Source organism: Paramormyrops kingsleyae, chromosome 2 (assembly GCF_048594095.1).
Source record: "Paramormyrops kingsleyae isolate MSU_618 chromosome 2, PKINGS_0.4, whole genome shotgun sequence".
NCBI lineage: Eukaryota > Metazoa > Chordata > Actinopteri > Osteoglossiformes > Mormyridae > Paramormyrops > Paramormyrops kingsleyae.
In genome coordinates, this window is record NC_132798.1 from 33417080 (window position 1) to 33443725 (window position 26646).

Genomic DNA, 26646 nt, shown 5'->3' on the forward strand with positions numbered 1-26646 from the left:
TAACATTAGAAATACGGAATAGTTTGGCTAGTAGCTTTTTAAATACAGAAACACAGTTAAAAAAACATAAACACACCACATGCTGATGAAATATAAAGAAGTGCTTAAGCTTTCTTTTCAGACTTAAGGCCTGTTTTTTGATCTCCTGAAGGGACTCATGGTTTCTTTCGGGGTATTTTGAGAGCATAACAGAGTGTGGTTCACGTCCGCGGCAGAAGCAAAGAAATTGAGCAGTCAGGTAAACGATGCCTCTGTGCTGCAGAACGAGGAGGGGAACGACGAGGCAGAGGTCTCGGAGGACGAGTTCGAGGAGATGAACCTCTCGCTCCTGTCGGCGCGAAACTTCCCACGCAAGGCCAGCCAGACCAGCATCTTCCTGCAGGAGTGGGATATCCCGTTCGAGCAGCTGGAGGTCGGCGAGCTCATCGGAAAGGGCCGCTTCGGCCAGGTGTTTCACGGCCGCTGGCACGGCGAGGTGGCCATCCGGCTCATCGACATCGAGCGCGACAACGAGGACCAGCTGAAGGCCTTCAAGCGGGAGGTGATGGCGTACCGCAACACGCGGCACGAGAATGTGGTGCTGTTCATGGGTGCCTGCATGAGCCCCCCGCACCTGGCCATCATCACCAGGTGAGCTTGCAGGCTAAACGTAGATGCTAATCGTGTTATGAATATAAATATAAGTCCAATCATCACTGAATTTGCTAGTAAAGGGATCCCCTACCCCTAGATTTTGTTGACAGTTGTTGTGCTTTCTGTACTTATACATAAGACTATATGAAAAACCTGCTCCCCTGTATGTGGTAGATATGGTAATGATTCACTGTATAATACATTTGTAGATTCTCTGCAATCTGCAGTCCAATTGAGTGAAACTGAGCTTTAATACCTGACTGATAGTTAAAATAATAATTCGAAATTTGATTAAAGTGGGCTAGTTAATTTGAGTCATCACCAAATTGACCCCAAAATGGATGCCCACCACTGCTGATAGTGAGACTCTGCTGACCAAATGGGCTGGGGGTTGGAAATGAAGAAGGTTGTGGTGTGATGTCATTAACTGCTCCGTGACGCACTGGCCAGAGAGTCTCTTCTACTAGTTCAAACAAAATCTCGGTCGGTGTGGGAAGCTCGCCAGCCCAATTTACTAGAGGGCTCCATACTTGCTTTTGAGCAACTTTTAGACTGTTGCTCTGCCTCAATCTACAGCAGAACCCAAACTGGTTATATGCTGTTGGGCTTTCTGTCAGCCAGAGAAGAATCTGGAGATCCAATTTATTGAAGCCTGCCTGGCATTACTCCTACCTGGCCCATTGATTGTGCTAAGAGCATGGACCCAACTGACCTCAACTCTTGGAAACATTTCTGCCTGTCAGAGATGCATCTATCTATTTATCCATTTTCTATAACCAGATATCCTGTTCAAGGTCACAGAGGGCCAGAGCCCATGGGCACAAGGCAGGAAACAGCCCAGGATGGGGCACCAACCCCCGACAGGCCACACTCACACATCATTTGGTAACCTCAATTAACCTCCACATGTTTTTGGACCATGGGAGGGAGGAAAGCCCACAACAACACAGGGAGAACATGCAAACCCCACACACATGGAGCCATGGCAGAGACTTGAACCCAGGTCCCATCGGTGTGAATCAACAGTGCTAATCATTGCCCCATCATGCCACAGTGCAAAATAGTCAAAATGCTAGATTTTCTTTCTGAAATGTTAACGTGATTGGTTTGCCTCGCTGCATGGACTCTTGCTATGTCTTGTTCAGGACATCAGCTGTTTTGCTGGTCCAATAGCTGAACCGTCTGAAGTTGGTCAAGCTGATAAACTGTCCATCCTGGTCAGCCAGTTCTGACAGCTTGAGCACAATCCAAGGTTGAGCGCATCCGGATGTCAGTGATGCGGTTACAGCGATTTGTGCCTGCATTTAGCCCCATACTGACCTTTCCTTTAAAAAACAATGACCAATTTAATATGATATTTATGCTAGAATAAAGTAATAAAGCCCAATAAATATGGTGCATTACCCAAACCCCGTTGTTATTTAACGCGTGACGCGGCTTACCGGAATTTTCCGGTAGCTGTTTGCTCAGAAGTAATTTGCGATGATAAGCTTTTTTGTTTTTCTCAGCGTGGTCTTCTGAGAATGATGGATTTTTTCTTAGCGGCAGAGCAAACAGTACAAAGGAAGAGGGAAAACACAGGGGGAAGCAGCTAATTGTTGTAACAAATATTTCAGAAGTATTGTTCTGTGTAGTGTGCGGTTGTTGAAGATTATGCTTAGCAGCTGTTGGCGTAAGTGGCTTTTCGGCAATCCATAATACGGTTAACAGTGCAAATTCAGTAAAATGTTGACTGAAACAAAAAAACACGAACAAAGGGTTGAACAAAGAAGGAAGAATACTGAAAAAGGAAGCCTCTCAGAAAACGGCGGCTTCTCTGCCGGTCATGTGACTCGGCTGCCTCCTTGCTTAGCAGATGGGCTGGCTGGGCCTGCATTCTCATACCATACATCACATACGGCACCACAGGGGATATCTGTGCTCCGGGTTTCTGCTGCCGCAAATCAATGGGCGAGGACCATGGCGCCCGAGATGACGAAGACGGGGGGAATAAACAGCAAGATCGTCCCATGGGGTCCCAGGAGACTTGGAAATACGTTCCTAGATTTTTCTAAGACCGATGGGTTTTTCAGCCATCAAGTGTCTATGTTTTTCTGTCCTTTATTGGGGGAGGGTTGGGGGCAAATTTATTCTTTTACGTGGAAGTGTGATAGGACCTGATAGACCTCCCACTTCTCTGAACCTCTGAGTACCGGGCCATGAAAATTAAAGGAAATGTCACCACATTGGTCAAATTTGCTGTATATTGGGGAGATGTCGCTTCTTATATATGCAACGCATCTCGCATCATTCGCTCCAAGTGGACAAACATGCAAAATTGATGCTGTGTACAATGCGACCGGCTTAATGTAAAAGCAGGAGTTCATTGAGTTTCTCCAGTGCTTTCACTGGTTTCGATGATTGGCTTTTACCCAAGCATTTCTTTTCACAGAATGCAGATTAATTAATGGCATGTAAATAAATGTCTGAGAAAAATTTCAGACACTGTGCAGCATGACTGAGGTGGACGGTCAACATTTTAGAAATAACCACTGGCGAATTACAGGAACGTTTCCAGCAACCACCTGGAAGAGGGCATGACAGACATGATCGAAAGAGACAGATAGAGAGAAAAACACCCCTTGGTTAATTTTCTCCTTATTCCTGATGAATATGTATTAAGTCAGCAAAGGTGGCACCCTGGGCCTGTTTGTCTCCACCCAGTACCTCGTCCCAGTTCCACTTTACAAGGTCTGGATGAGCCTTCATCAGAATGGCACGGCTAGGGGGGTATGAGATGCTGCCACCTAGGGGTCATTGTGAGAATAATTAAAGGCCAGAGGGGAGGTTGATGACTAGGGTACATTCCTAATGGCTTGGACCTTGCAGTGCACACTATATTACAAGACCAGTTCTCCAAATGCTTCTTATCCAGGGTATTTGAAAGAAAAACACTTTCGGTGCTAACACTGTCCTCAGGAATTACATGTGTAATGCTGACGACCCTGCCATTTTGTTGCTTTTCAGCTTATGTAAAGGAAGGACACTTTACTCCGTAGTAAGGGATGCAAAGGTGGTCCTTGATGTCAATAAAACCCGACAGATTGCGCAGGAAATGGTGAAGGTGGGTATGAAATTCTGCCGTGATGGTCCAGGAGGAGAGTGGGGCTTTATGAGAGTGACCTCGAGCCTCTTCCTCCCTGCAGGGGATGGGATACCTCCATGCCAAAGGGATTCTACACAAGGACATGAAGTCTAAGAATGTTTTCTACGACAACGGCAAAGTTGTCATAACCGACTTCGGCCTCTTCACCATTTCGGGAGTGCTCCAAGCCGGCAGGTATGTGCAGTGTGGAGGGGGGGAGACCCACGGCACATCCTTGTTGAGGTTTACCTACAGTATGAGTCTCTTGGAGGGATGGCGGGGGACTAGTTCTCTAGTTCCAAAGCAGTGCTTTCTTTATTAACATATACTCCAGGGAACAGCCGATGATGTAACACAATATAATACAACAATAATATAATACTGTTCAATAGGAAAAAATTATATACCAAACAGATGGTGCAATACTATGTGGTGTGTAGATCATGTTGGGGTAATGAACAATGAGTGTGGGGAGCATTGAGGAGCATTAAGGAGCATTCAGGGGCATTGGGGAGCATTGAGGGGCATTGGGGAGCACTGGGGAGCATTGAGGGGCATTGGGAAGCATTGGGGAGCATTGAGAGGCATTGGGGAGCACTGGGGAGCATTGAGGAGCATTAAGGAGCATTAAGGAGCATTGGGGAGCATTAAGGAGCATTGGGGAGCATTGAGGAGCATTGGGGAGCACTGGGGAGCATTGAGGGGCATTGGGGAGCATTAAGGAGCATTGGGGAGCATTAAGGAGCATTGGGGAGCATTGAGGAGCATTGGGGAGCATTAAGGAGCATTGGGGAGCACTGGTGACCATTGAGGTGCACTGGAGAGCATCGGGGAGCACTGGGGAGCATTGTCACATGTTTCGATCACCGTTCATTGCAATCCCGACCGAGGAGGGTCAGTTGGACATCCTGATCCCTTTAACCAAGCAGGGCTGTGCTTCTGAGCTGGAGGATAAAATCTTATCATTTTTTTCTGAAATAAAGTTTTTTTAAGCCATATGACATTTTCACTTAATACATTTCTTTGTGCAAATGTGGCTATAAGCCTGGTGTTCAGGTTTTGAAGGTGCTCTTGTAGAAGGAAATGATACACATATACATATCTAATATCTAATTTGTTTAACCGTTTTTCTTGCAAAGTAAGCAATGTCCTGAAAAAGAAATCCCTTGATTCATTGTACTGTTTTTATTTGCAATATAAGCGTCATCTTCAAAACACATTTTTGAATTAATTCAGAAATACAAGGGAAATGGAGGATTTCTATTAACATAAAATGAAGCTGAAAATGCCTTCAAAATATAGGTTGCATTTTTGATGCCTGTCTTGCAGCATTTGTGTTATGGCCAAGATCCCCATTCTGTTTGAGTCAATGTTTGTTCTCATTTAAGATGAGAGATGTTCTTGTGATGAGCGGTAAGGAACCCAGCAAGCAATAGCATATCTACCATTTGTTTGGAACATTTTACGCATTTTAAGCATGACCGGCTCCACGATTAAAGTGTCTTCACTGTGAGAAGTCGCTGTCTGCTTCAGCTTGGAAGTATACATTTTAACTTGCTGCAGTGGCATTTCAAGTTCAAATCAGAGGGTAAAGATGAGTCACCTACATCTACAGGACTATGAGCTTGAGAAGGCCGTATGTGCTAATCTGAATGTCATCTGGCCTTAATGGGAGCTTCAGTCAACTTAAGAAATATTAGCATTGTTATGAAGTATATACGTGATGTTTTGTTAAGCCCATACCCCTTCTCATACCCCAAAATTGTGCCTGTTCCTTCTTTCATAGTTTTCTTTGTCATCTCAGCTGGAGTCTCAAAGCTCGCTTTCATTTCAAGCCACAGTATTAGTCCAAACTCACAGCCACACACTTCTTGTTAAATGTCTCTCATGGGGCTTGAACTCAAAATCCACAGGCTACAAGGTCTGTCTTAAACCATCCCACTACCCACCACTACATACAGCTATTAACCTTCAGCTAACCTTCAGCTAAGCTTCACTACAGCTGCATTTTCTATGTAGCTTTGGATTGAATCTTGACAAAACCAGCTTGTATTGAAGGATGTCAGTAATGATGAAGTTCTTCAGTGGTGGACTGATGAGCCTTCAAGCACGTGGAAATTCTGGCTGTCGATTCTGTTTGTGTTGCGTACCAATGTGAAATGCGCGTCTTGGCATGTCTTCAAGTTAAGTCACCATACAAAATGTTCAGCTACTTGAACTAAATTAATCAAGTTGACATTTTTATGTCTATTTGATACAATGCAATATACACATTGCCATGTCTGTCATTAACTCTCAGTATTACTGTTTTTCTCTGTTATTTCCTTTTCTTTTTGGTAACATGCCCATTCAGATGATTTTGTGAATGGTTTATGGCATCATGACTCCCCGTCGTCATCTGTTCATCATAAAAGATATTTCAGTCCAAGAATACTTCTGCGGGAGAGATGGTAGGGCAATGGCTGCTCTTCTCTGCGTGAAGGTTCTGCTTGCGGTTCTGGTTATGGTCTTGGGTTGATGGTGCCATGTGTATCTTCTCTCTGCATGGTCATTGGGGAAAGAGTAAGCTGTGCAGAACAACTGAATCAGCTTAGAACAATCAGTTTCAATGAAAGTGTGTTTTAAATGGATACATGCCCTTTTCAAATCATTCTTTAGTTTAGGGGAAGCTTTTATTTGCAGCTGCTGTTTAATCCATTTATACAGCAGGATTTTTACTGAATCATTTCACGTATCTCACCAAAGGTACAACTGAAGAATCTCTTCTGGGAATCCATATGCTTTCTGCTGCAATTTAATGCACCATCCTGCAACACCTTTTGTAAAGAGCCAATACACTGCACCACTGCAAACTGCACATCTTGTGTATTACATTTGAAGGTGCTGAGTTGGATTGAGGGATGGCACGGTGCTGCAGTGTTTCATTGTTCTTTCATTTAAGTTACCTTTATTACCTTTTTACTTAAATGTTACATAAATAATTTGGCTCAGTATGTGATTTTAATATCTGTGAAAGGTGGGTGTTGCATGAATGACCCCAAAATGAGAGAAAATTTAATTAAGGCGCATCAGAAACCAGAATATTGGAGGTTATTCACTAGCTGGACTCCTTGGGAAAGATAAGAATACAATAATAAGTGACTGGATCTATCCATCCATTTTCTGTAACCTTTTATCCTATTCAGGGTCACAGGGGGTCCAGAACCTATCCAGGAGGCTACGGGCACATGGCAGGGAACAACCCAGGATGGGGCGCCAACCCATCACACTCACACACCATTCACTCACACACACACACCTATGGGCAATTTAGTAACTCCAATTAACCTCAGCATGTTTTGGACTGTGGGGGGAAACCAGAGTACCCAGAGGAAACCCCATCATGACACGGGGAGAACTTGCAAACACCACACACATGGAACTCAGGAGGAGATTTAAATGCAGGTCCCAGACGCATGAAGCAACAGAGCTAACCACCACGTCACCATGCCGGCCCGAGTGACCAGGGGTGAGTTTCCCGAAGCGTTCTTAACGCTACGTCGTTCTTAAGTTCTGTGTTAAAAGATAGAACTAACGAACGACGTAGCGTTAAGAAGGCTTCGGGAAACTCACCCCAGATCATTAAATTGAATATCACTTAAGGATGAAATAGGTAATGCTACATATTTCTTAATGGAAGGACCGAAGATCATATCCTGTATTGTTGTCTAATTTCTGTCTATTTTTAACCAAATTATGACTTTAATTCATTGCATGTGTAGTGGAGCACATCAAAATCCCACAGTTTTCTAGCTTTTGATGAATGATCGCATGGCTTTTGCTTGCACTTTTTGTCAGACAGTGGATTTTAACTGAGCCCTCTTCTCCTCCGCTCCACAGAGCTGTGCTTGTTGTCCTCTCAAAACAATGCTCTGGGCTTCTTTTTTGAAAGAAAGTATTCAGAATCATACAGATATCTTTGCCAATATGAAGGGAGGCACCATCATGAGGGGAAAAAAGCTGTTAAGAGTCCACTTAAATGCCATCTAAATGGCTGGTTTTCTGAGGCGTTAGATGTTGTCCATTTTGTATGAGCTCTGCATAATGTCTGCATTGATGAGAGGTGATAGCAAACTCTTGTTCAGCTGTGTGCTTCTTTGTTAATGCTCCGCATGGGTCTTGGATGGCTGCAACTTAGAGTGAGTAAGCAAGGCCCTTGACAGTCGTCACAGGAAACCAGTTTCTGTTTTGCCAAGAATGCTTTCCTCAGAAGCATGAAGAAATTTCCACAGCCTTGGGAACAGTGCAGAGTCCTCCATTAACACCTGAAATGTGTGAACTTCCTTCCGAAATGAACGACTGATATAGTTAATTAATTGTGTTGCTTGGCAGCACACATTTACATGGCTGGGGATGTTTCAGAAAGTCGACTTTCTCTGGGATGGTTCAGAATAAGTTATTTGAACTGATTTAGGTCTAACCTGCTAGATTTGCCAAAAACTTATTTTCTTTTGTCTCTGGATTTTGTTTCTTTCTCTTAAACTTGTTTCTCAGTCTTGGCCAATCTTGTAATAATATCTTCATCCTGAATCACTGAAGTCACTCACTGTCAGCGAGCAGGAAAAAAGGGTTCCTGTCTTGTATGACACTTGCCAAGCGGCTAATCGCTGAACTCTAACACCTAATGCTGAGCTAGCAGCAGCAGAGTCAGGGTTAATAACAGCTGTTCTGATGCAGGTTTCTCATCTTTACACATGACATTTACCCAGGCAACCATGAATCTGACTGCGAAGACTGAAGTTCGTTGGAAGATATAATTAGTCTGTGTGCTTTTTGAAGCACGCAGTCAGGCGTCGTAAACCAAAGAGACCAAAAAACAAGTCATACAGTGGAAATAGGTAGACACATGGATGGATGGATGGATAGATACAGTAGATTATTCTGTTAGAATAAAAGTATTTGAATAGCTAAGAATAACAGAATAAATATCAGCTCCTGGTTTAATTGCATCATTAAGGCACTTGTACCTGTAAAGGTTGCTGTAATTATTACAAATTAGCACTTTCTATTAGTCTGGCTTTATCATTCAGGTTATGTAGCACCAAACAAAATATTGAAAACCTTTGTGCTTATGCTATAATTTTTTTTCTTACTTTTCAAGTTTTTTCAAGCGCCAAGTAGAAAAATCTGCTTTCCTTTTAGCTGTGTTTTTACCGCGTGTACAGCATAATTAAGGATCCCTGTGCACCTCCTGCATAGCAATATTTAATAGATTAATCAGAATGCAATATACTGTATTGTGTATTGTGACATTATTACTATGATAACAGAACCATGTAAAAAAGTATTACAGTTTAAAGGTATTACCATGTAAAAAGGTATTACAGTCTAAAAATCTTCAAATAAAAATAAAATAATAAATATGGAAAGGAAAAAGATTATTAATGTTATTTATAATTAACATTTAGCACATAGATGTTACTTTTTGTTATATTACAATATAAGCTTAGCTCAGGCACCTTAATGGTAGAGACTGTTATGTAATAAGATTATCTCTGCCATGAAAAGGCAAGTGTGTTATTATTTATATAGAATTTAATAGAACTAAAAGTATTGAGGTTCTGCAACTTGCAGTTTTTAGCCATTTAAACTGATGGATGATCTCACCTGTTTTACATTTTAAATTGTCATTTCAGGTTCTAAATAATAATAAATCACATTCCTGAATGACTATAGGCCAGTAGCCCTGGCCTCTGTAGTTATGAAGAGTTTTCAGAAAATTATCCAACAATCTCTCAAAACCACTACTGAAGCTCTCCAGGACCCTCTACTGTTCGCTTACAGATAAAACAGATATACTGACAATGTCATCAACATGATCCTGCACCTGGGGGGTGATCCACAAAGCAAGATTTTTTGCTTAGCTGGATAACTTGTTGGATTTAAGGTAGTATGAGCTAAATATAAGTGAAAAAGACAACATCCATTTAGCCCAGGCTACCTTAAATCCAACAAGTTATCCGGCTAAGCAAGAAATCCTACCTCATAGTACATCCCCCTAGACCTCTCTCAGACTGATTCTGTTTGTGGATGTTAGTTCTGCCTTTAATTAACACTATCAACCTTGATCTACTATTTGCAAAATCTGTGACTCTCAGTGAGCCATTTCTCTGCTACTAGATCCCATGACTTCTTGACCACTAGGAATCAGGTTATGAATTTGGTCAACCACATGGCAGATCCCATCTCCCTCAGCACTGCTGCTCCACAATGATGTAATCACTCGCCCCTGTTTTACTCTTTGTATACCAATTACTGCATTTCATAAATGAATTCTATAAAACTCTTCAAATTTGTGGATGACCCCACTCTGATTGGACTCATCAGGAAAGGTGAGGAGTCCAGCTACCAAAAGGACTTTTGTGGCGTGAACAACTTGGAGCTGAAAACACAGAAATGACTGTCGACTTCCAGAAAACACTCACTGCTCATACAGGAGACTTCAGTCAGCAGAACTGAGACCTTCAAATATCTAGGCATCACCATTCATTCATCAGCCATATAACTAAGAAGGCCCAAGTGAACCTGTACACCTTGCTGTAGAATTTTAAGGTGTTATTGATGTTGATGGCTCAGTTCTACATGGCTTCAATAGAATCAATTCTTACATCCACCCTCTCTGTCTGATTTGGCTCTGAAATACTGCACTGTAAGCAGAGGGTGTTATATGAGGAGAAGAACATCAGCTGCTAGGTCCCTGGGCTTGAAGTCCTGTACAAGGAACCCAGCTATGAAAACCATATCTGACCCTGGGTCTCCCTTCTTGGTGGAAGCTGAGAGTAAGAGTAGAAGGATTAACAGCACAAATACATGATGCCCCCCCCCAGGCCACTGACCTCCTAAACGAGATCCCATGAGAATCACACGGGCTCCAGTGAGACCTTTACACCCCCCCTGTAATTCATACTCCTGACTCTAAGCTGATTTACACATAATCATCTTGATGTCTCAACTTTATTTGCACATCTTAAATCACATTTTTATTTTTCTCTCTTAGCTTTTATTGTTATTATATTTATTGTTTTATGTACTTTTGTCTTGAGGGTAACTTTACATTGTATACTCATGTCACAGCCTGCAAATTCACAAAGTACAAACTCCTTGTACTTTTAGTACATGGTGATTAACAGGATTCTGATTCTGATTTTGCTGATAAAGCTTGGGTTGAGTACAGCAGGGCACTCTATGTTCTTGAACTGGAAGGCTTTTGGTCCTTGATGCCCAAAGCCAATGCCAGGATGTGTTTTTAATTTTTTTTTTTTTTACGTACATTACTACCAGCTGCTAGCTTTCCGAAGCACTGCCTTTAAGTGACCATCCTCAAAGCAGGCATTTCCGTGCCCAGATCGAGCATGCAGAGTACATTGCCTCTCACTCTCAGAACTGATAGCTCTTTTGACACACGAGTCTGTTTGCATTAAGTCAGGAGTACCCTCCATTGCTGAAATGCTTCCACACAAAGAAAGGAAATTTAATCAGCCAACTGAGTATGTTCTGCAAACAGAAGTGCAGAGTGAACAGTTTCTGATAAAGTACCATTTTAAAAGTTTTCTTTATGCTTTTCATTCGAGAAGAGTTTGAGGCAGACCCGCAGAAAAATATTCATTTTGTACAAAACAATTGCTCCCATAGATTCAAGGTCCTTTAGAAATTCTAATTCAGTATCATTTATTAGGAATACAGTATTTGCCTGTTTTTTATTATTGTAATATTTCCCCACAAATATGATAACATTTCAAGGGGATCTAAACATTAATAAGCAAGATGCCCGTTGTAAAGAACGATTCCATTCAAATTGTACATTTATTTTCATCACCAGGCAATTTCCTACCTGTCCAGAGGAAATAATGTTGCATGTAGACTCAACAGAGGAGCCTCACTTGCTTAAACTCTGCCTTTGTCATGTTAGAAGCGTGTGAGGAAAATGTGTTGTGCCATAAGTCATCAGTATTCTGTTGTACTCAATGTCAACACCTTCCACATATGTCTCCTGTGTAAAGCAAGATGTTTTTACTGAGATATTTAGGTTAAAAAGAGCCCCCCCCCCCTCCAACCACTCAGTCTCCATTGTGTCCTTGGTACTGTGAAGATGTGAAGAGTATTGTGGTTTTTGGCTAAACCGAGAATCCTACAAAAATAGCTTAAGACAAAAAAAAATTGTTGGCATCCATCCAAACAGAATCTTGGACAGGCTCAGGGGGTGTTTTATGCATAACTAAAACTAAACTAAACTAAAAGTTGTAATTATTTTGTATGGTTTCTCATCTCGTTGAATGGGAGGAAAGTAAAGTGTTGGGTTTCCATGAAATTCTACTTTAATGTTTTGTTTTCTGGCGCCATCCAGCAGGCGGGAGGACAAACTGCGGATTCCCAGCGGGTGGCTGTGTCACCTGGCCCCCGAAATTATCCGCCAGCTCTCACCTGATACAGAGGAGGACAAGCTCCCTTTCTCCAAGCAGTCTGACGTGTTTGCCTTCGGGTAGGTGCTGAGCCGCTTGCCCCCCCCCCCCCCATTCTCACTCATAAGCTGCTGGATTGTGGACCTTGGCCGGTGCCTTGTAACTCTAAATAAACCTCCCATTACAGCACGATCTGGTATGAACTGCACGCACGTGAGTGGCCTTTCAAGAACCAGCCAGCAGAGGCGATCATATGGCAAGTGGGCAGTGGGATGAAGCCCAATCTTAGCCAGATTGGCATGGGCAAGGAGATCTCGGTGAGCATCAGCATAAGGCTTCTGCCGGGTAACACATTGCTGTTAATGCACTTAATCCTTTGGTTAATGTTAATGCGTTTCACAATGGAATAAACAATATGGGAATATTTCTGAGGTGAGACCGCCAGTGCCAGGCTTCCTGATCATTACTGGGAACCAAAACTCACCCAGTCCTCATGTAATGCAGTGAAGAACTTTCATTAAATTTCCAAAACTCATTCAGTTAATGTAAATTTCCTAAAAACAAATCCCTCTGACTGACTTAGTTTTGGAAATGTGCTCTTCAATTCAGATGTATAAGTCACACATGTCTTTGTTACCGCCCTGATTTTGTCTTGCCTGAATTCCCGATGTCATCTTCGCCATGCTGATCATGTGTTTGTACTGTTTTTTTCCCAGGATATTCTGCTTTTTTGCTGGGCTTTCAAGCAAGAGGAGAGACCGAGCTTCTCTAAACTGGTGGATCTGCTGGAAAAATTGCCAAAACGGAACCGTCGTCTTTCCCATCCGGGGCACTTCTGGAAGTCAGCTGAGTATGTCAAATGAGTTAAGAACAAATCAAAACAGAACCAGACAAAAAACCCATCCTCCCCCCTTTTGAGTGCACTGAGAAATGCCAGCCATAGCTCAAACTGTATTGACTGTGACCCCCCCCCCACCCCCACAGATTGTCTGTGCACTTGGTGTGTAACTTATTAATAGTTCCAAAAGACTTCTTGACATTGTCAGAACTCATTTATTTTTTGTTGTTTGGGGCATTGATTTAATTCCATTATTTAACTGACCAGTTTCCTTCTCACGTTGTCTTCTTGGTTTATCTATTGTTTGCATATTTATTTATTTATTTGTTTATTCTTTAATGTTATAACAATGATGACTTTTTGTGTCATGAATCACGTCATAATGTATTTTACTGCATTTTTATGAACAAAATGCACAGCTGAGTGTGTTTTCCCCCTTTTTGTTTTGATTTTGTACGAAAATGTAGTTTTTAGCGTGAAAGTCATTGTTTTACAACAATGTACAATGTACTTCTGTCTCAAGTTGCCATTTCTCCTGTTTTCCTGTGTCTCTCTTTTGCCACGCCGTTGCCATTCACCCATCTGTGGATGTTTGTTCGTCTTGTGTGTGTTAAAATCAAACCGCATTACCCCTGCAAGGAGATGCCCAGAGACTCAACCCTCCATTCTCTGTCTGAAGAAATCTACCCTGCCATATATAGGAGTAGGTGGTAATTTTCTGGGTAATTGTAGTTTTCATGTTACTTGAACACTGGGTTGTTGTCTCACTGACAACTCAGAAATAAACAAAGGCAGATAATCTACCTACTGTGGAGCACAGCAGTCGGCAGAAGTCAATCACCATGATTTGACACTTGAGATCTATCGCATTAACCATGAAAAAACCACTAAATCACTTTCGCACGATGCCGATATCGACGCCGGTGGGAGAGAGAAGCGGGTGTTTGGCACGTTTGTTTGCCTGGGCGGATTTAATTACATATTTGCTGTTTGTTCAATTTTTTTTTCAGTTCTTATCACATGTTCACTTGTTTACAAAACATAGAGGGCAATCACATATCTACAATCGTGCTGAAAACTAATGCCGATTCTGTATGATGCACGTCCAAATTGGATGCATCTAGATCCAGATTCCAGGACATCACCTCTCTCTGACTGTTGCATGCTCTGAACGTACGTACATATAAATAAATATATATATACATATATAAATATATAAATATTAATAAATATTGAATAAAAGACTATATCTGTCCATTTTTGTATTAAATGTAAGTCTGGGAACACTCTCAACGTCTGAGTTTGACTGAATGAGTCATGTCATAGCTGTCAGGCTCGTGAGGAGTGTAAAATCTGTCAGGACTTTCCTTAAGCCTGAGCCACGTGAAATACAGGTAGACAATCCATGATGTACAGAACCATTTCTACTTCTGACGTGTATGCTGGCATTGAGTATGGACACAGATGTTTTTCCACCTCTTCAGAGCACATTGATCTGTTTTGGAACTAATAGAATTCACACGTCGTAAGTGGATCATGTATATTTTTTAAGCGTATCCGGAGATCGGAACCTTACATGCACGCGGCAACTTAATCGATTTACGTGGGGGGGAGAGACCCTTCATTTCTTACATAGTGACTTATTTTGAGAATAAACGAATATGAGATTGTGCTGGCCGTGCTGGAGTATTTTCTGACGGAGTTAAAACTGCCAGCGAGAAATTGGGTCATTCTGTCACTGCGAGCTTTGTTAAAAAAAAACAAATGAATAAAATATATAAACAAAAAATAGATGTCTAAAAGAATGATCACAGTGCTATGTTTGTATGATGCTTGAAGCATCACAAACTGTCTTGGCGCTGGCTTGGGGGACACCATTCCGCTGAAACCCAGCCAGGGTGAGCCCAGCACCTATGTCAGTGTCATGCATATTTAATCAGCAGAAAGATGCTTTCCAGCCTCCCATATTTCCATGTGCGTTGGTGTCTATGGTTTCCCTCCCCGTTTCCGAATGTTTACGTTGTGATTTTCCTGTGTTTGGTTCACTTTCTTCCTCCTTTTTTAACTGAAACTGTTTTCTGATATTTCATCTTCATTGTGTGCTGATTGTTTTTTTTTCCCTTCGTTATCCAGTCCTGTACTGTAATGTGTAGCTCAAAAGCATGTCTTTTTACTGCTGACCTTTGGTTCATGGCTTTATGTCTGGTGGATTTATTATAAAAGCTCTCTGTTTGCACTCATTCTTTACAAGTGTATGACAATAAAAAAATGCTTTCATTTTGGACGTTTTTGATTTTTCCAGTCATTTACTTCCCCTTTCCCTTCCATGTGATTTATTTATTTATTTTTTTTAATTTTAAGTTGGATGGTTTACATATCAGAAAAAGAAGAACTGAATACTGACAAAGATATGTGGCCCAAGTAGGTCAGCTTAACCATACGTTACAGGTTTATGTAAATCTCAACCATTAATTGCTTTTCTGGTCAGTCTCTTTAGCTCATAGCCTGGTTAGAAATGTTAATTGGGGCTGTAAGTTTGAAATTCAATAGGACTGAAAAAGCAGCGCAGATATAAGGCAGTAGAGTTCAGCATTAGTGTTGGCTGTTAGCAGATGGAGGTACGAATGCTAAGTGCGAATAAATATCTTTCCCTCCAAAAAACACAAGGGACACCTGTTTTGATACCAACATTTTGCAGTTCTGCATTTGAATTACTAATGCATGATATAATAGGTATGTTTGTCTAGGTGGGATTTCTTCCTCATCCAGGGGTCTTTTTACCTGTGGCTTCTAGATATACAAGTACCTTTGGTTCTTAAGCTATGTGGATGTATTAAGAGGTTCAGAGGCAAACAGAAGTCATGTGGAAGTCCCCTGTCCCCAGTCTGTACCCAAGTATCTTAATTGGTACGTCATCTTCTGTGGAAATAATTGGCTTGAAAAATGGGGTTGGATCTTAAGGCCATCTAATCTTCCAGAAAGTGAGACCCGCAGGGGTCCCTAGCCCAGAATATCTTGTACTGGCTGTAACATTGGGCTACAGGTAACCACACGGCCATGGGGGAAAGTTCTTCTGCATCTGAACCGTGAGAAGATGCGTCGTAACGTGGGCTCCACCGTCTGCCTCTCCTGCCATGGCACGGCAAAGAGAAAATGCCACAAGCCTGGTGAAGAGATAACTGTGAACTGGATGTGGGCGTTTGTGGAGTGAAGATGGATGATGACACTTGATGAGCGAATCCACTGGATAAAAAATACCAACAGACCTCGCTCCCTATTCCCAAGGAGCGCGTTCTAATTTAATTTTGCCAAATGACCATCAGAGTTAGATGCATTGTTCTCCAGAATGGATTCCAATTAGCAGTTGACATTTCTTTTGTGCACAGAACAGATGCAAATCACTTCCTAGCTTATCTCAGCTAAATTGAATCGGCCTGCAGACAGAACTAACCACAGGAAGGCCATTATTAGTGGTATAGAAATTGGGTTGGGGTATCAGAATCCAATCACAGCAAAGCTCAGGCAGCAGCTTCTTTTCCAGCGTCGCCATGCGAAGTTGGCTGCACTTCCTTGGTGACTAGACCTGACGATATTTAATACTTGAGCAGGATAACAGATCGATGCCTCATTAAAATTCAACATATTGCAGTCAGAAGGATAAAAGCCCAACAAAATATCAAATATATTTTTTTCATGGAATAGATTCACAATTTGCTTATTTTTCTCGTCTTGGAAAATGAGAACTACATACTGTGCATCAAACATTTTTAAATTGTATTACAACTCCATAAATGATCACTCTTTATCAAGGATTATATATTAACCAAACATATTTCTGAAAGAGTTTAAAGATATTACCAATTCTTTTCAGATACACAGCAATTTTTTGGATTTAAATAAATTTGAGGATGTTAAGCCGCCAGTCTATGCTATGGAAGAAAGGTAAACTGCTTTTCAAAATATCACTGCATATTCATCCTGTGATCGGTGACAGGTTATGACCAAATGTCACCCCACCAAAATGTCATAAAGGTGTGGAAATCACAAACGGAAAATCAGTGAGATACGGGCCAGATGGACAGGCAAGCCTCTCGGTTTTGTGATATTTCTCGTATCTTCACAGCCCTCATAAAACCAGCACATCTACATAATAACAAGATGCTTTGCTTTGCAGAGGACCACAACACGGGTCTGAAACCCTAACCTCAGTCCGATAGAACATCTTTGGAAGGAAACGACAGCAGGGTTAAAGAAAGACAAGAACACACTCATATATAATTGTCCATATTGTATCCAGTTCAGGGCTGGAGTGATTCTTGAACATATCCCAGAAGGAACAAGGGATGCCAGTCCATCAGGGCACCCTCACCTGTGGGCAGAACATTGTGTAGAGGTAGCCATTCACCTACATGAACACCCAGAGAGGAAGCCCATCCAAACACACTCACAGTGCATGAACCCTGGATGAGGTCACAGGTGTATCCTCTGAGGTATCATGGTGCCCTAATTAAACACACAAATTAAAATCTCTAATATACATTTTTGTGATATTTTGGGTCATATTAATTAAGCTTTTCAATGAGAAATAATGGTTGCAGGTAAACAGATGACACCCAGATCGTTTCAGACGTAGAAGTACACAAAAGCTAAAATGCGTAAGTATGTTATAGTTAAAAAGTTAGACCTTAACTTTTTAAAATTCTGTCACTTGGTAAGCAGGTTAACTCCCAAATGAATGCTGAAAGAGATGTAATTCTTTCGTTGTTTTCCGACAGTCTTGAAATGTCAAAAATAAAAGGCACCATTATGATTTTGGCATAACCGGTGCCTCGACTGAGTGGGCGAGAGCCTTCAAAGTCTGCAGTACTCCTTCACTCCAGCAATTAAAAACCGTACACTGTATATGAGAGATAAAAAGCTGTCACAGAAGATGCGCGTTCACTTGTACAATGCAAGAGAGGGAGATGTCGGGAGTAAAAAGTGTAATCTGAAGATTAGTTGTTCGCTCAGGCCAAGGCGACCTCATGCACTTATAAGGGGTTTCGGGGGGGAGTTCATTTGCCAGAGATGTTGACGTTCATTTCTCTTTACATGAATTATCTAAAAATATTTCTTATTTTCAGCCAGACTTTGAATCTTTGAACCTTGGGACAGTTTGTTTTCCTGCCTTGGCTGTAATTCTGCTCTGTCCTTCCTCCCCTGGCTGCACAGCCTCGTCTCCTGTGGCTTGCTGAAGGAGTGATGTACACTTGCTGACGTGACTTTGTTTTTCTTTCCCTCCTTATTCATAGGCTGTGACAGAGGACTGAGAGAGGATGTGCCTTGTTTTGTGTGAAGTCCCCCCCCCCCCCCCAAGTCCATATTCCCCCCCCCCCCCCACCCCCCGCACTTTTCTGGTGCACCTCCACCTCCGGATCGGAGTCCTAGATGCCATGACCTGGCGTCTACGCCTACCAGCGTCGGGGGTGGGGTTTGCTGGGGCGGGAATGTGCGTGCAGGTGGAGGGAGGTGGCTATAGACAGACACCATGTGGACAAGCTATCTCACTCTTAATGAGTAAAAAACATGCACCGCCTGTGTTCTTCTGAGTCAGATCCCTCCCCCCACCAGCCCATTGTTTACCGTTTGTAAGACATCCATAACTTGAAGCTCCATCTCCTCAACACCACCTGCCTTTGACTTGGTTACTTCTGCCTCCACTCCACCCAAACTTGGGAGTCACTGAGTGTCCTTATTAGCTTACTTTGCACCTTCACTGTGAACCACATCATATCATGGCTCCATGAGCGATGCGAGCAAAAGCTAAAAGCGTCTCTCTGCCCCACCATTTCTGGGCTTGCTCATGTGTCGATTGCATCTTCATGGCGCTCTTATGCTATTTGTCTGGTCATACATTCGCATGGGTGTGCATAGGTGTGTCTGTGTCTGCTCCAGTTGGTGGTCTTAGATGTCCTGTCCTCACTTCCGTTACTATGAAGTGGCAGGAGCGCTTCAGGTTAATGGTTTGCTTTTCAAACCAGAGTGACCAAATCTTCGAGAATCAGACTCCTTTTTCTTTTAAGAGTCCACAATGGCTCGTGTTCCCGTTATTTTAGGTTGTGCCGTTTTGTAAACGCTCAAATGCACAAACGGACATTAAATGCTAGCTATCAACTGAATAACAAATGAAATAAAGTGAAATTATGCCTGATTTGAAAAGGCAGGAACGAGGCAGCGGCGGCTTCTGATTGTTTCATTGCTTCCTGCGGGATGCAGGGAGGTACGGCAGATGTTTGTGGAAAGCGATTCCACTTTGCAGAATATGATCCGAAGTGGTGGTTCTGCCTTTTTTTTTGTTTATTTGATTTATTTGGGTTTGTCAGGTGCAGGGTGCATTTGAAAAAGATTTGGGAAAGTGGTCCCTAACAGGCAGCTAATTGCAGAGTAGCGTACCGGTGCCATCACCGCACTCAACCCCCCCAGGGAGCACGTAGAGTGCCTGATTACACAATGTCTACACAGAGTCAGGTGCATTGTTCCCTTGTTTTCCAGAAACACTAAACATTTTATTTCTGTTCTTCCATGTTCCTAGTTTGATTGATCACAAAATCACAAAAATTATTAATTAGAGAGAAACGTTTGTGCTGTTGACAAATACTGTTAGAGTGGTTCATTTCATGGCAACAAAATGACTTTATATGCAACACACATATTATATGTATGAATCACCCCTCTTGTGATTAGAAAATAGTTCACATCAGTGTGGAATGTTCCAGCCAGACAGCCCTGCAAGCAATTGGGGGGGGGGGGGGGGGGAGTCTGTTAAGGACATGCATCACAAATACATTAATATGAGCTGGGTATCAGAAATTCAGCCACACTTTGTTCCCGCATTTGCATTAACTTTCGAGGACTTAAAGCAATATTTTAAGATTCCTGGGTATTTCCACATTATGTTTTGTAAATATTTGGAGTTAATTAACTGTACTCCTTATTATTCATTAGCTCTCTATGTTGTTCCTTTTTAAAATCAATTACCTGACAAATATTACCAGGCAGCCCACGGTATAAACCAAAGCCCTCTGTGTCACTGTAAGACAATGATGCGGCACTGATCATTCGGTCATCCTAACATCACATTAAGGTTCACAGTGATGCATTAAAACGGGCTTTAACGAACTTAATTAGTCACAGACATGAAGGGGCCGATCTGAGGTTATGCAGGGAGGAAATCAACAGTCATAATCAGTCTTAACTTAATTTTCACTGCATTATTAGGCATCAAGGCAAACACACGCACACATCTGAAATTTGCATGGATGCGTGATTTTCATGTGGTCTCTGCTCACTGATGAGCCCATAGACTTACACCTCCATGTGCTGATTGTCAGTGTCTCACAAAATTACCCCATTACAGACAGAGGTGGAAAGTATAAAGTATAAAGAGTATAAGGAGTCACAGAGTACTCAACTGGTTGGTTGAAACAAAATCTTGGTCTGGATTTGTACTTTCTGGACCTGAACTTTCCACCTCAGAGCCGCAGAAGAGCGCTGCACACGGCCAGGCTGGCAGGGAGCCACTGGATGAGTGTCTACCAGCTTCACAGGGTGACCGGAACAAAGGCCCCAATTTGTTACTATTGTCTGAAAAGCGTCTTCTGACATTTTTTGAAATCTGTTTTTTTTTTTTTTATTCAAACCTTCCTAATTTTGTGCCACATTTATGTGTCTTGTGTCACCATTGAAAGCAGAATGTGAGACTAACCTTAACAAATATCTGCTGTTTGACTCAAACTCTGACGTCAAAAGAAATGGGCCTTGTTCTTTATCATTTTTAATCCCATTACATGATAATATTAAGTTTCTGTGCATGCAGACGTGGGAAGTAAAGACTGTAGGGTAAATACTGGCAATAAGCAAAGTGTAAAGCCTGTCTCACTCTCACCTGAAGCGTAATCCCCGGGAAAAAGAGTGCGCCGTCTTGCCTGACACCCCATGCCCTGCTCAGTGTGTCAGTTGTTTCAGTTGAACGCCGCGCATGTCAGTGAGCTTCTCGTCTTTCATTCTTGCTTCAGCTCATTCTTCTCAGAAAGCTGAAAGGGACCTCAGCAATGTTCCATTTCATCTTTTGTAATCCTTGCGTGTGTGATAAGAATTTCCCATGTATTTTGTAGTGTCGCCCCCATGGTTCTTACAGAATGAACAGGGAATCATCATCATAACATTCATCTTACCATCATCATCATCATCATCATAACCATCGTCATCATCACTTTCATCATAACTATCATCATCATCATCACCTTCATCATCATAACCTTCATCATAACTATCATCGTCATCATCAGCAGCAGCACCATCTTCATCACCATCACTGGGATTTCCTCTGCCACTTAAATTACTGAAACTTCCCCATCATCCTGTTATCATGACTTCTTCTTGGTCTCTGTAAATATAATTGAAAGGAAAATTATTACTTGTGCAAACTGATAATGAATATTCTCTTGTATATTTGTACAGGTACATTTGTAAAAAAAAAATTAAAAAAAAGGATGGCGAAAAAGCATTTTCTACTTCTCCAGAAAGTATTTATAATTTTGGCTGTTCCGTTGAATGTCAGCTCTTAAGAAATACAGACCTTGTTATCATTTTGTGTTTGTTTATTTATTTTTGTGCAGTATTTTGGTGGGTACTAATGTTCAAAGGATAAAAAAGAAAGTAAAGACTTTGAGACCTGTTGCATTATATGTTTGATTTTTTTTTCAATTAATTTCCACGTGCATTGGCATGGAAGAGCACAGTCCTAGTGGAGTAGAGCATTGTGAAGCCAGAGTGTTCATTTATCAAGGGACGTGATTGAGAGAAATGAGTTGAAACGTGTTTACCAACTGAAACTGTAATGAATTTAATGGCTTCTTTGGCCAGTGTTATCTCCCACCAAACACGTTCCAATTAGAGGCATGTATGTTACTTTCCCGTTGATTAGGTGAGAAAAAAATTTAAAATAAGGGCAATTAAATTTCTGCATAAAATCATACAAAACATGCAAAAACTAGCTTTATAATGTGCAATCAAATGTAAATAAAGGTCAATTATGAGCTTTCTGTGAAAATATTCAGGACAATATACTTAGAGAGACTCAAATGTTCCCTGAAACAATCCAAAAAGCCATTGTTTAGAAGTGTAAAGGTGAAATAAACTAGACAGACAGACAGACAGACAGATAGATAGATAGATAGATAGAATAGAATAGAATAGAATAAACCTTTATTATCCCACGAATGAGAAATTTAGGTGTTACAGAGCTCTTATACAAAAAGTAATGTAGAACAACAAGAGCAGGTAGGTCAGTTGTCTATACACACAACCAAAGATTTAGAAATAAATAAAAATGTAAAAAATAAAGATGTACAGAGATATGTACAAAATGTACAGAGATATGTACACAAGTGTGGGGGTGGGGTGGGGTGTGAATGTGAATGATAGATAGATCGATAGATAGATAGATAGATAGATAGATAGATAGATAGATAGATAGATAGACAGATAGATAGACAGAAAGTGAGATCCTGTCTTTGAGTGAGGCTTGCTCTGAGCCAGTAGAGTTATCATCACTTGTCCCAATTAAATCTCACTTAATTATTAGTTAAGCCGAAGTCAGTAAGGGCAAGTCTCAAGTCAGGTTTCAGGTCTGGGGGACTGAGTCTGGAGTCATGTCTCAGATGACATGTCTCAATTAAATCTTCGAGTCAGCGGAGTACAGCGTAATAATCAATTATATAGCCTGTTATGTAGGCTTAAAGCCACGGAGAAGGAGAAGCCTCTCGCACTGACTGCCACTTTATTAAAATGCCCCGTGCAGCACCTCATCCCAGCCAGGAAAATTGCACAGAAGTATTATAAACTGGAAGAAGAATCCTTCAGTTGTGAGTGGAGTGTTGAAGGACAAAGAGAGAAATGAGACTGCGTTTGAAATGGCTAGTGCTTTTCCGTGTCCTGCATTGAAAAGCACTTTATTACTCCCTGTCATGATAGAAAAACTGCTATATTTAATTAAACAGGAATATTCATGAACTGCAACACTTTAGATGAAGCATGTAATTAGCAAGGAATGTAATTGATTTATACAGGATTTATAAAGATCAGCTATCATTACATTGATAACTAGCGCATGAACATCTACTAACCATTTACCAGGTTATTACACCATTTACCAGGTTATTACGTGTTCTGTGGTAATTGTTTCTGGCATGCTAACAAGTGTCTCTCCTAACAATGCACATTCATGAATTCATATAAAAACGAAAAAGAAACAAACCTCAGCAAGTCATCATTAGTATTGTTAATTTTTTTAATAGGCTGTATATGTGAATTTATACAGACAAAGATTTTGTTTCATTCCAGTGTTTTAAAATGCTGGTTTTTCTGTGAAAAGTCCACAGGGGGACTCAATCCCCAGTCTGCTATTCCAATATGGGCAACCCTGATTACATCACTCTTTGCGAAGTTATCAGGGTCACTACTGCACCCCCTTCTGGGAGACCCCACAGCACAGCCTTGGCAAGACATCACACCGGACCTTCGGTGACCAAAACAGCGTGTGTCTACAGGGACACCTATGACATCCCACTTGCTGCTGCATGTAGGTCCTTATCCCACATCTGACGACAAAGTGGTCACACCGCGGCCCCCCGCAGCTAGCAGAAGCCGTAGTCAAGGCCCCCTAGTGATGACGCAGGGAAATCAACACTGTCAAATGCCCACGGGTCTCCACATCTCTCAGGGCTGCTGATATGTTGCTGGAGAATACATACTCCAAGTTGCTATTGTTGCATTTAATTATTTTTGAAAAATGAAGGTACAACGAATGGGGTTAGAAATGCAAAGTAATATATAACACCCTCATATACACAATTTCAGTAAGCATTTAAAATCATACTTAATTTATCCTGAATTTATCAAGACCTATTAGAATAACTATTACTGTATGTATGAGCTTGACATATGGTGAAGACATAGGATGATTAATGTGGAAATGTCCTTTCTTTGTTATTGAACTTTTATCTAAAAAAAAAAATTGGATTTCTTCAAAACTGCTCCAAGCACAGAAGCCGTAGGACTGAACACTGTCAACACAGAGACAGGAGTTGCTGTCAATTACCCGGCAGTTCCGACACAGTGAGATGATTCTGGCAGATGTCGTCCATGTCATTTTATTTTGGGAGAGTACCTGCTCGAGCCGAAAGCTGAGCCTCACGTTCAAATCAAGATGAGAAATTTACCTCAGAAAATTACAGCAGATGACGCTGCAAAGATATTCTCAGCCTAAATATTAAAAATACTGAATTTTTAAATGTTTTGTGCCCCAATGTAGAATTGGGGGGTATGGCAGGATCAGAGTATAGCATAATTAGTTGTGCAAGCAACTGTTGCTGTTATTGAAATGGTTATGAAATCCATCCTTTCAGAAGCTCTTAAGTTTGCCCTCTAGTACATTAGGTACACATAGAAAATGCACAAAAATAAAAGCAGAATCCTCCATTCAGAGCAGTAATATAATCATGTATGCTGATTGTCACTTAAGCCCACATCTCAGCGATGGACCCTCCTCTCTTTGAAGGACCAACAAAGATCACCCCACTTAATGTTCAGGCAGATAGATCTCTATGAGGAATTTTGGTAAAAATAAATGCCCTTTAGGTAAACAGATATGTCGCCATTTCAATGTACAGTACTATGCAGAAGTCTTAGGCAGTCGAAGATAATTATGTTTAAACGATCTTGTTGGTGTAAAATTACAATTTTATGTCTGTCAAAGTGTGTCAGCTTAGCCATTTCAAAACCTCTCCTACAATCACCCCAGTATCTGCAGCATCCGTCCGATACACCCATGTGTTTTTTGACTTGACCACTATCCAACCTTGTTTAACTAATCAATATCTCATTGATGTTTTAAACTGATTCATTAATTGACCTGTTGGTGAAATTTAAAGAATATTTGGAATGGCCAGTTGAGAAAATTAGTAGTAGTATGATAAGATTATTTCATGCTGATCACAGAATAGTTGTTATATGGTAGATTAATTGTATGATGCCTGACTGCTACAAAAATTGCCCAAAGATGGTTTAGGGCAGTGCTGTAAATTGCTTTAGCTCTTGGGCTGTGCAGGGAATACATTATTAAAAGAATCCTGCATATCAGAAGCTTCATACTCAGGTTTCTCAGGACAGAGTAATATAACATGGATATGAAAAGTGGAATTTTAAAATATATTTAAAAAAAAAAAAGGTGTGAAGGCTAATCTCCCCCAAGCCAGGCTCCTCAGTGGGAAGCATGGGGGTGATTGGTTATTATTACAGCAGCTGGAAAGGAAGATCACCTTTCGATGGACAATGAAGCTGTTGAGCTGGCAACCTGATTGATGGCAGCGCTGTCCAATGGGACCTGGGCCAGCTGCACCTGTTCCAATTAGGCACAAGTAAGGCGGCCCTCCCTTGCTGTAATGTCCTCCCACACAGTAATGATGTCATCCACCACAGTTCCCGCTCACAGAGCATCAAACTCACAGATCAGCTAAAACCAGAGCTCTTTACTTGTGGAAAGGACACTGAGACTGGACAGAGCACTCTGAAAAACCTTGATGCAGCTGGTAAGATTTTCTGACAGATGGAAAGGGGGCATCCATTCCCACATATCACTTTACTTAAATCAACACATTTCTAAGCAAATAGTGTTTAACTCACACCAAAGGGATTCTGATATACTGCTCAATGAAAAGCTCTTCAAAGACTCCCATTGGTCCGTACAGCGTGTTTTTGGAATGGAGGGATTTTAAAAACCCGACTGGCTCCCAAGAGAAGGGAATTGTGTGCGTATGAATCATGCAGGGTAATTAAATTGATATTTTCCTGTTGAGAACTAGTCCTCTCAACTGCCTATGCACACAAAGGATTTTTCTTCAATCAAACACAAAAGGTTAACAAAACAATATTGCTTAATGCATTTTTTGCCTTATCCTCTTTCTTACACTCTTCTCTGGTGTCTAACAGCCAGAAATTAATATTTTAAGTACATTTTAATTTTTAAAGTAAAACTAAAGAAGTAAACGTTTACAACGATACGCAGGTATGCTCCCACTTCCTCAATTTATGCTACCAGGATTTGTTATATAATAATGTATTCAAATGCTGTTATTATGCAAGGAAACTCTGGCACTTTAAATGCAAGCACTCCATATTACGCACTGCTGTGTACCCATTTACTCCGTCTCTATCCCATTATTCCTGTCACATAATAATGAGACTGAAACTCTGTGTGATTTTAAAAATAAATTTGTATACTATGAGTTTCACAAAATGTGGACATTTTCATCTGAACATTAAGTCCAAAATACTTTCTGCAGATAGAGGACTGGACTTCCCTCTTTGCATTTGTTCCTTTCGGTACCATTGTAATCCATTTCAAATACATTGCAAAGGCATTAGAAGTCATTTTGATAACATTCTTGAGTTATTTTAGTAATTACATTGCAATTGCATTTGTGCAAAGAAACATCAGATGCTCCCATTGTTATGATACGGTGACTTAAAAAATGTGAACAAGTTAAATAGAGACCAGGACAAGTCTGATGGAT

General features: G+C 41.2%; 2 protein-coding genes across 3 annotated transcripts in view; both read left to right on the forward strand.

Moving 5' to 3' along the window:
- ksr2 (kinase suppressor of ras 2) overlaps positions 1 to 15317 on the forward strand; it is a 92954-nt gene extending 77637 nt beyond the window's left edge. Inside the window, exons 16-21 of one of the 2 annotated variants that reach the window (XM_072708997.1) lie at positions 263 to 630; positions 3640 to 3736; positions 3819 to 3952; positions 12144 to 12275; positions 12383 to 12512; positions 12912 to 15317. In XM_072708997.1, coding sequence (XP_072565098.1) covers positions 263 to 630; positions 3640 to 3736; positions 3819 to 3952; positions 12144 to 12275; positions 12383 to 12512; positions 12912 to 13058 — 1008 coding nt within the window. In that variant the 3' untranslated portion in view covers positions 13059 to 15317. Of the gene's footprint in view, positions 1 to 262; positions 631 to 3639; positions 3737 to 3818; positions 3953 to 12140; positions 12276 to 12382; positions 12513 to 12911 lie in introns of both variants that reach the window. The other variant, XM_072708996.1, reaches the window with a different exon arrangement.
- Positions 15318 to 19516: 4199 nt separating this feature from the next.
- The window catches only part of nos1 (nitric oxide synthase 1 (neuronal)), a 68184-nt gene continuing 61054 nt past the window's right edge, over positions 19517 to 26646 (forward strand). Inside the window, exon 1 of the mRNA XM_072709000.1 lies at positions 19517 to 19521. The gene's annotated coding sequence lies outside the window, so the exon portion shown is untranslated. The remainder of the gene's footprint in view (positions 19522 to 26646) is intronic.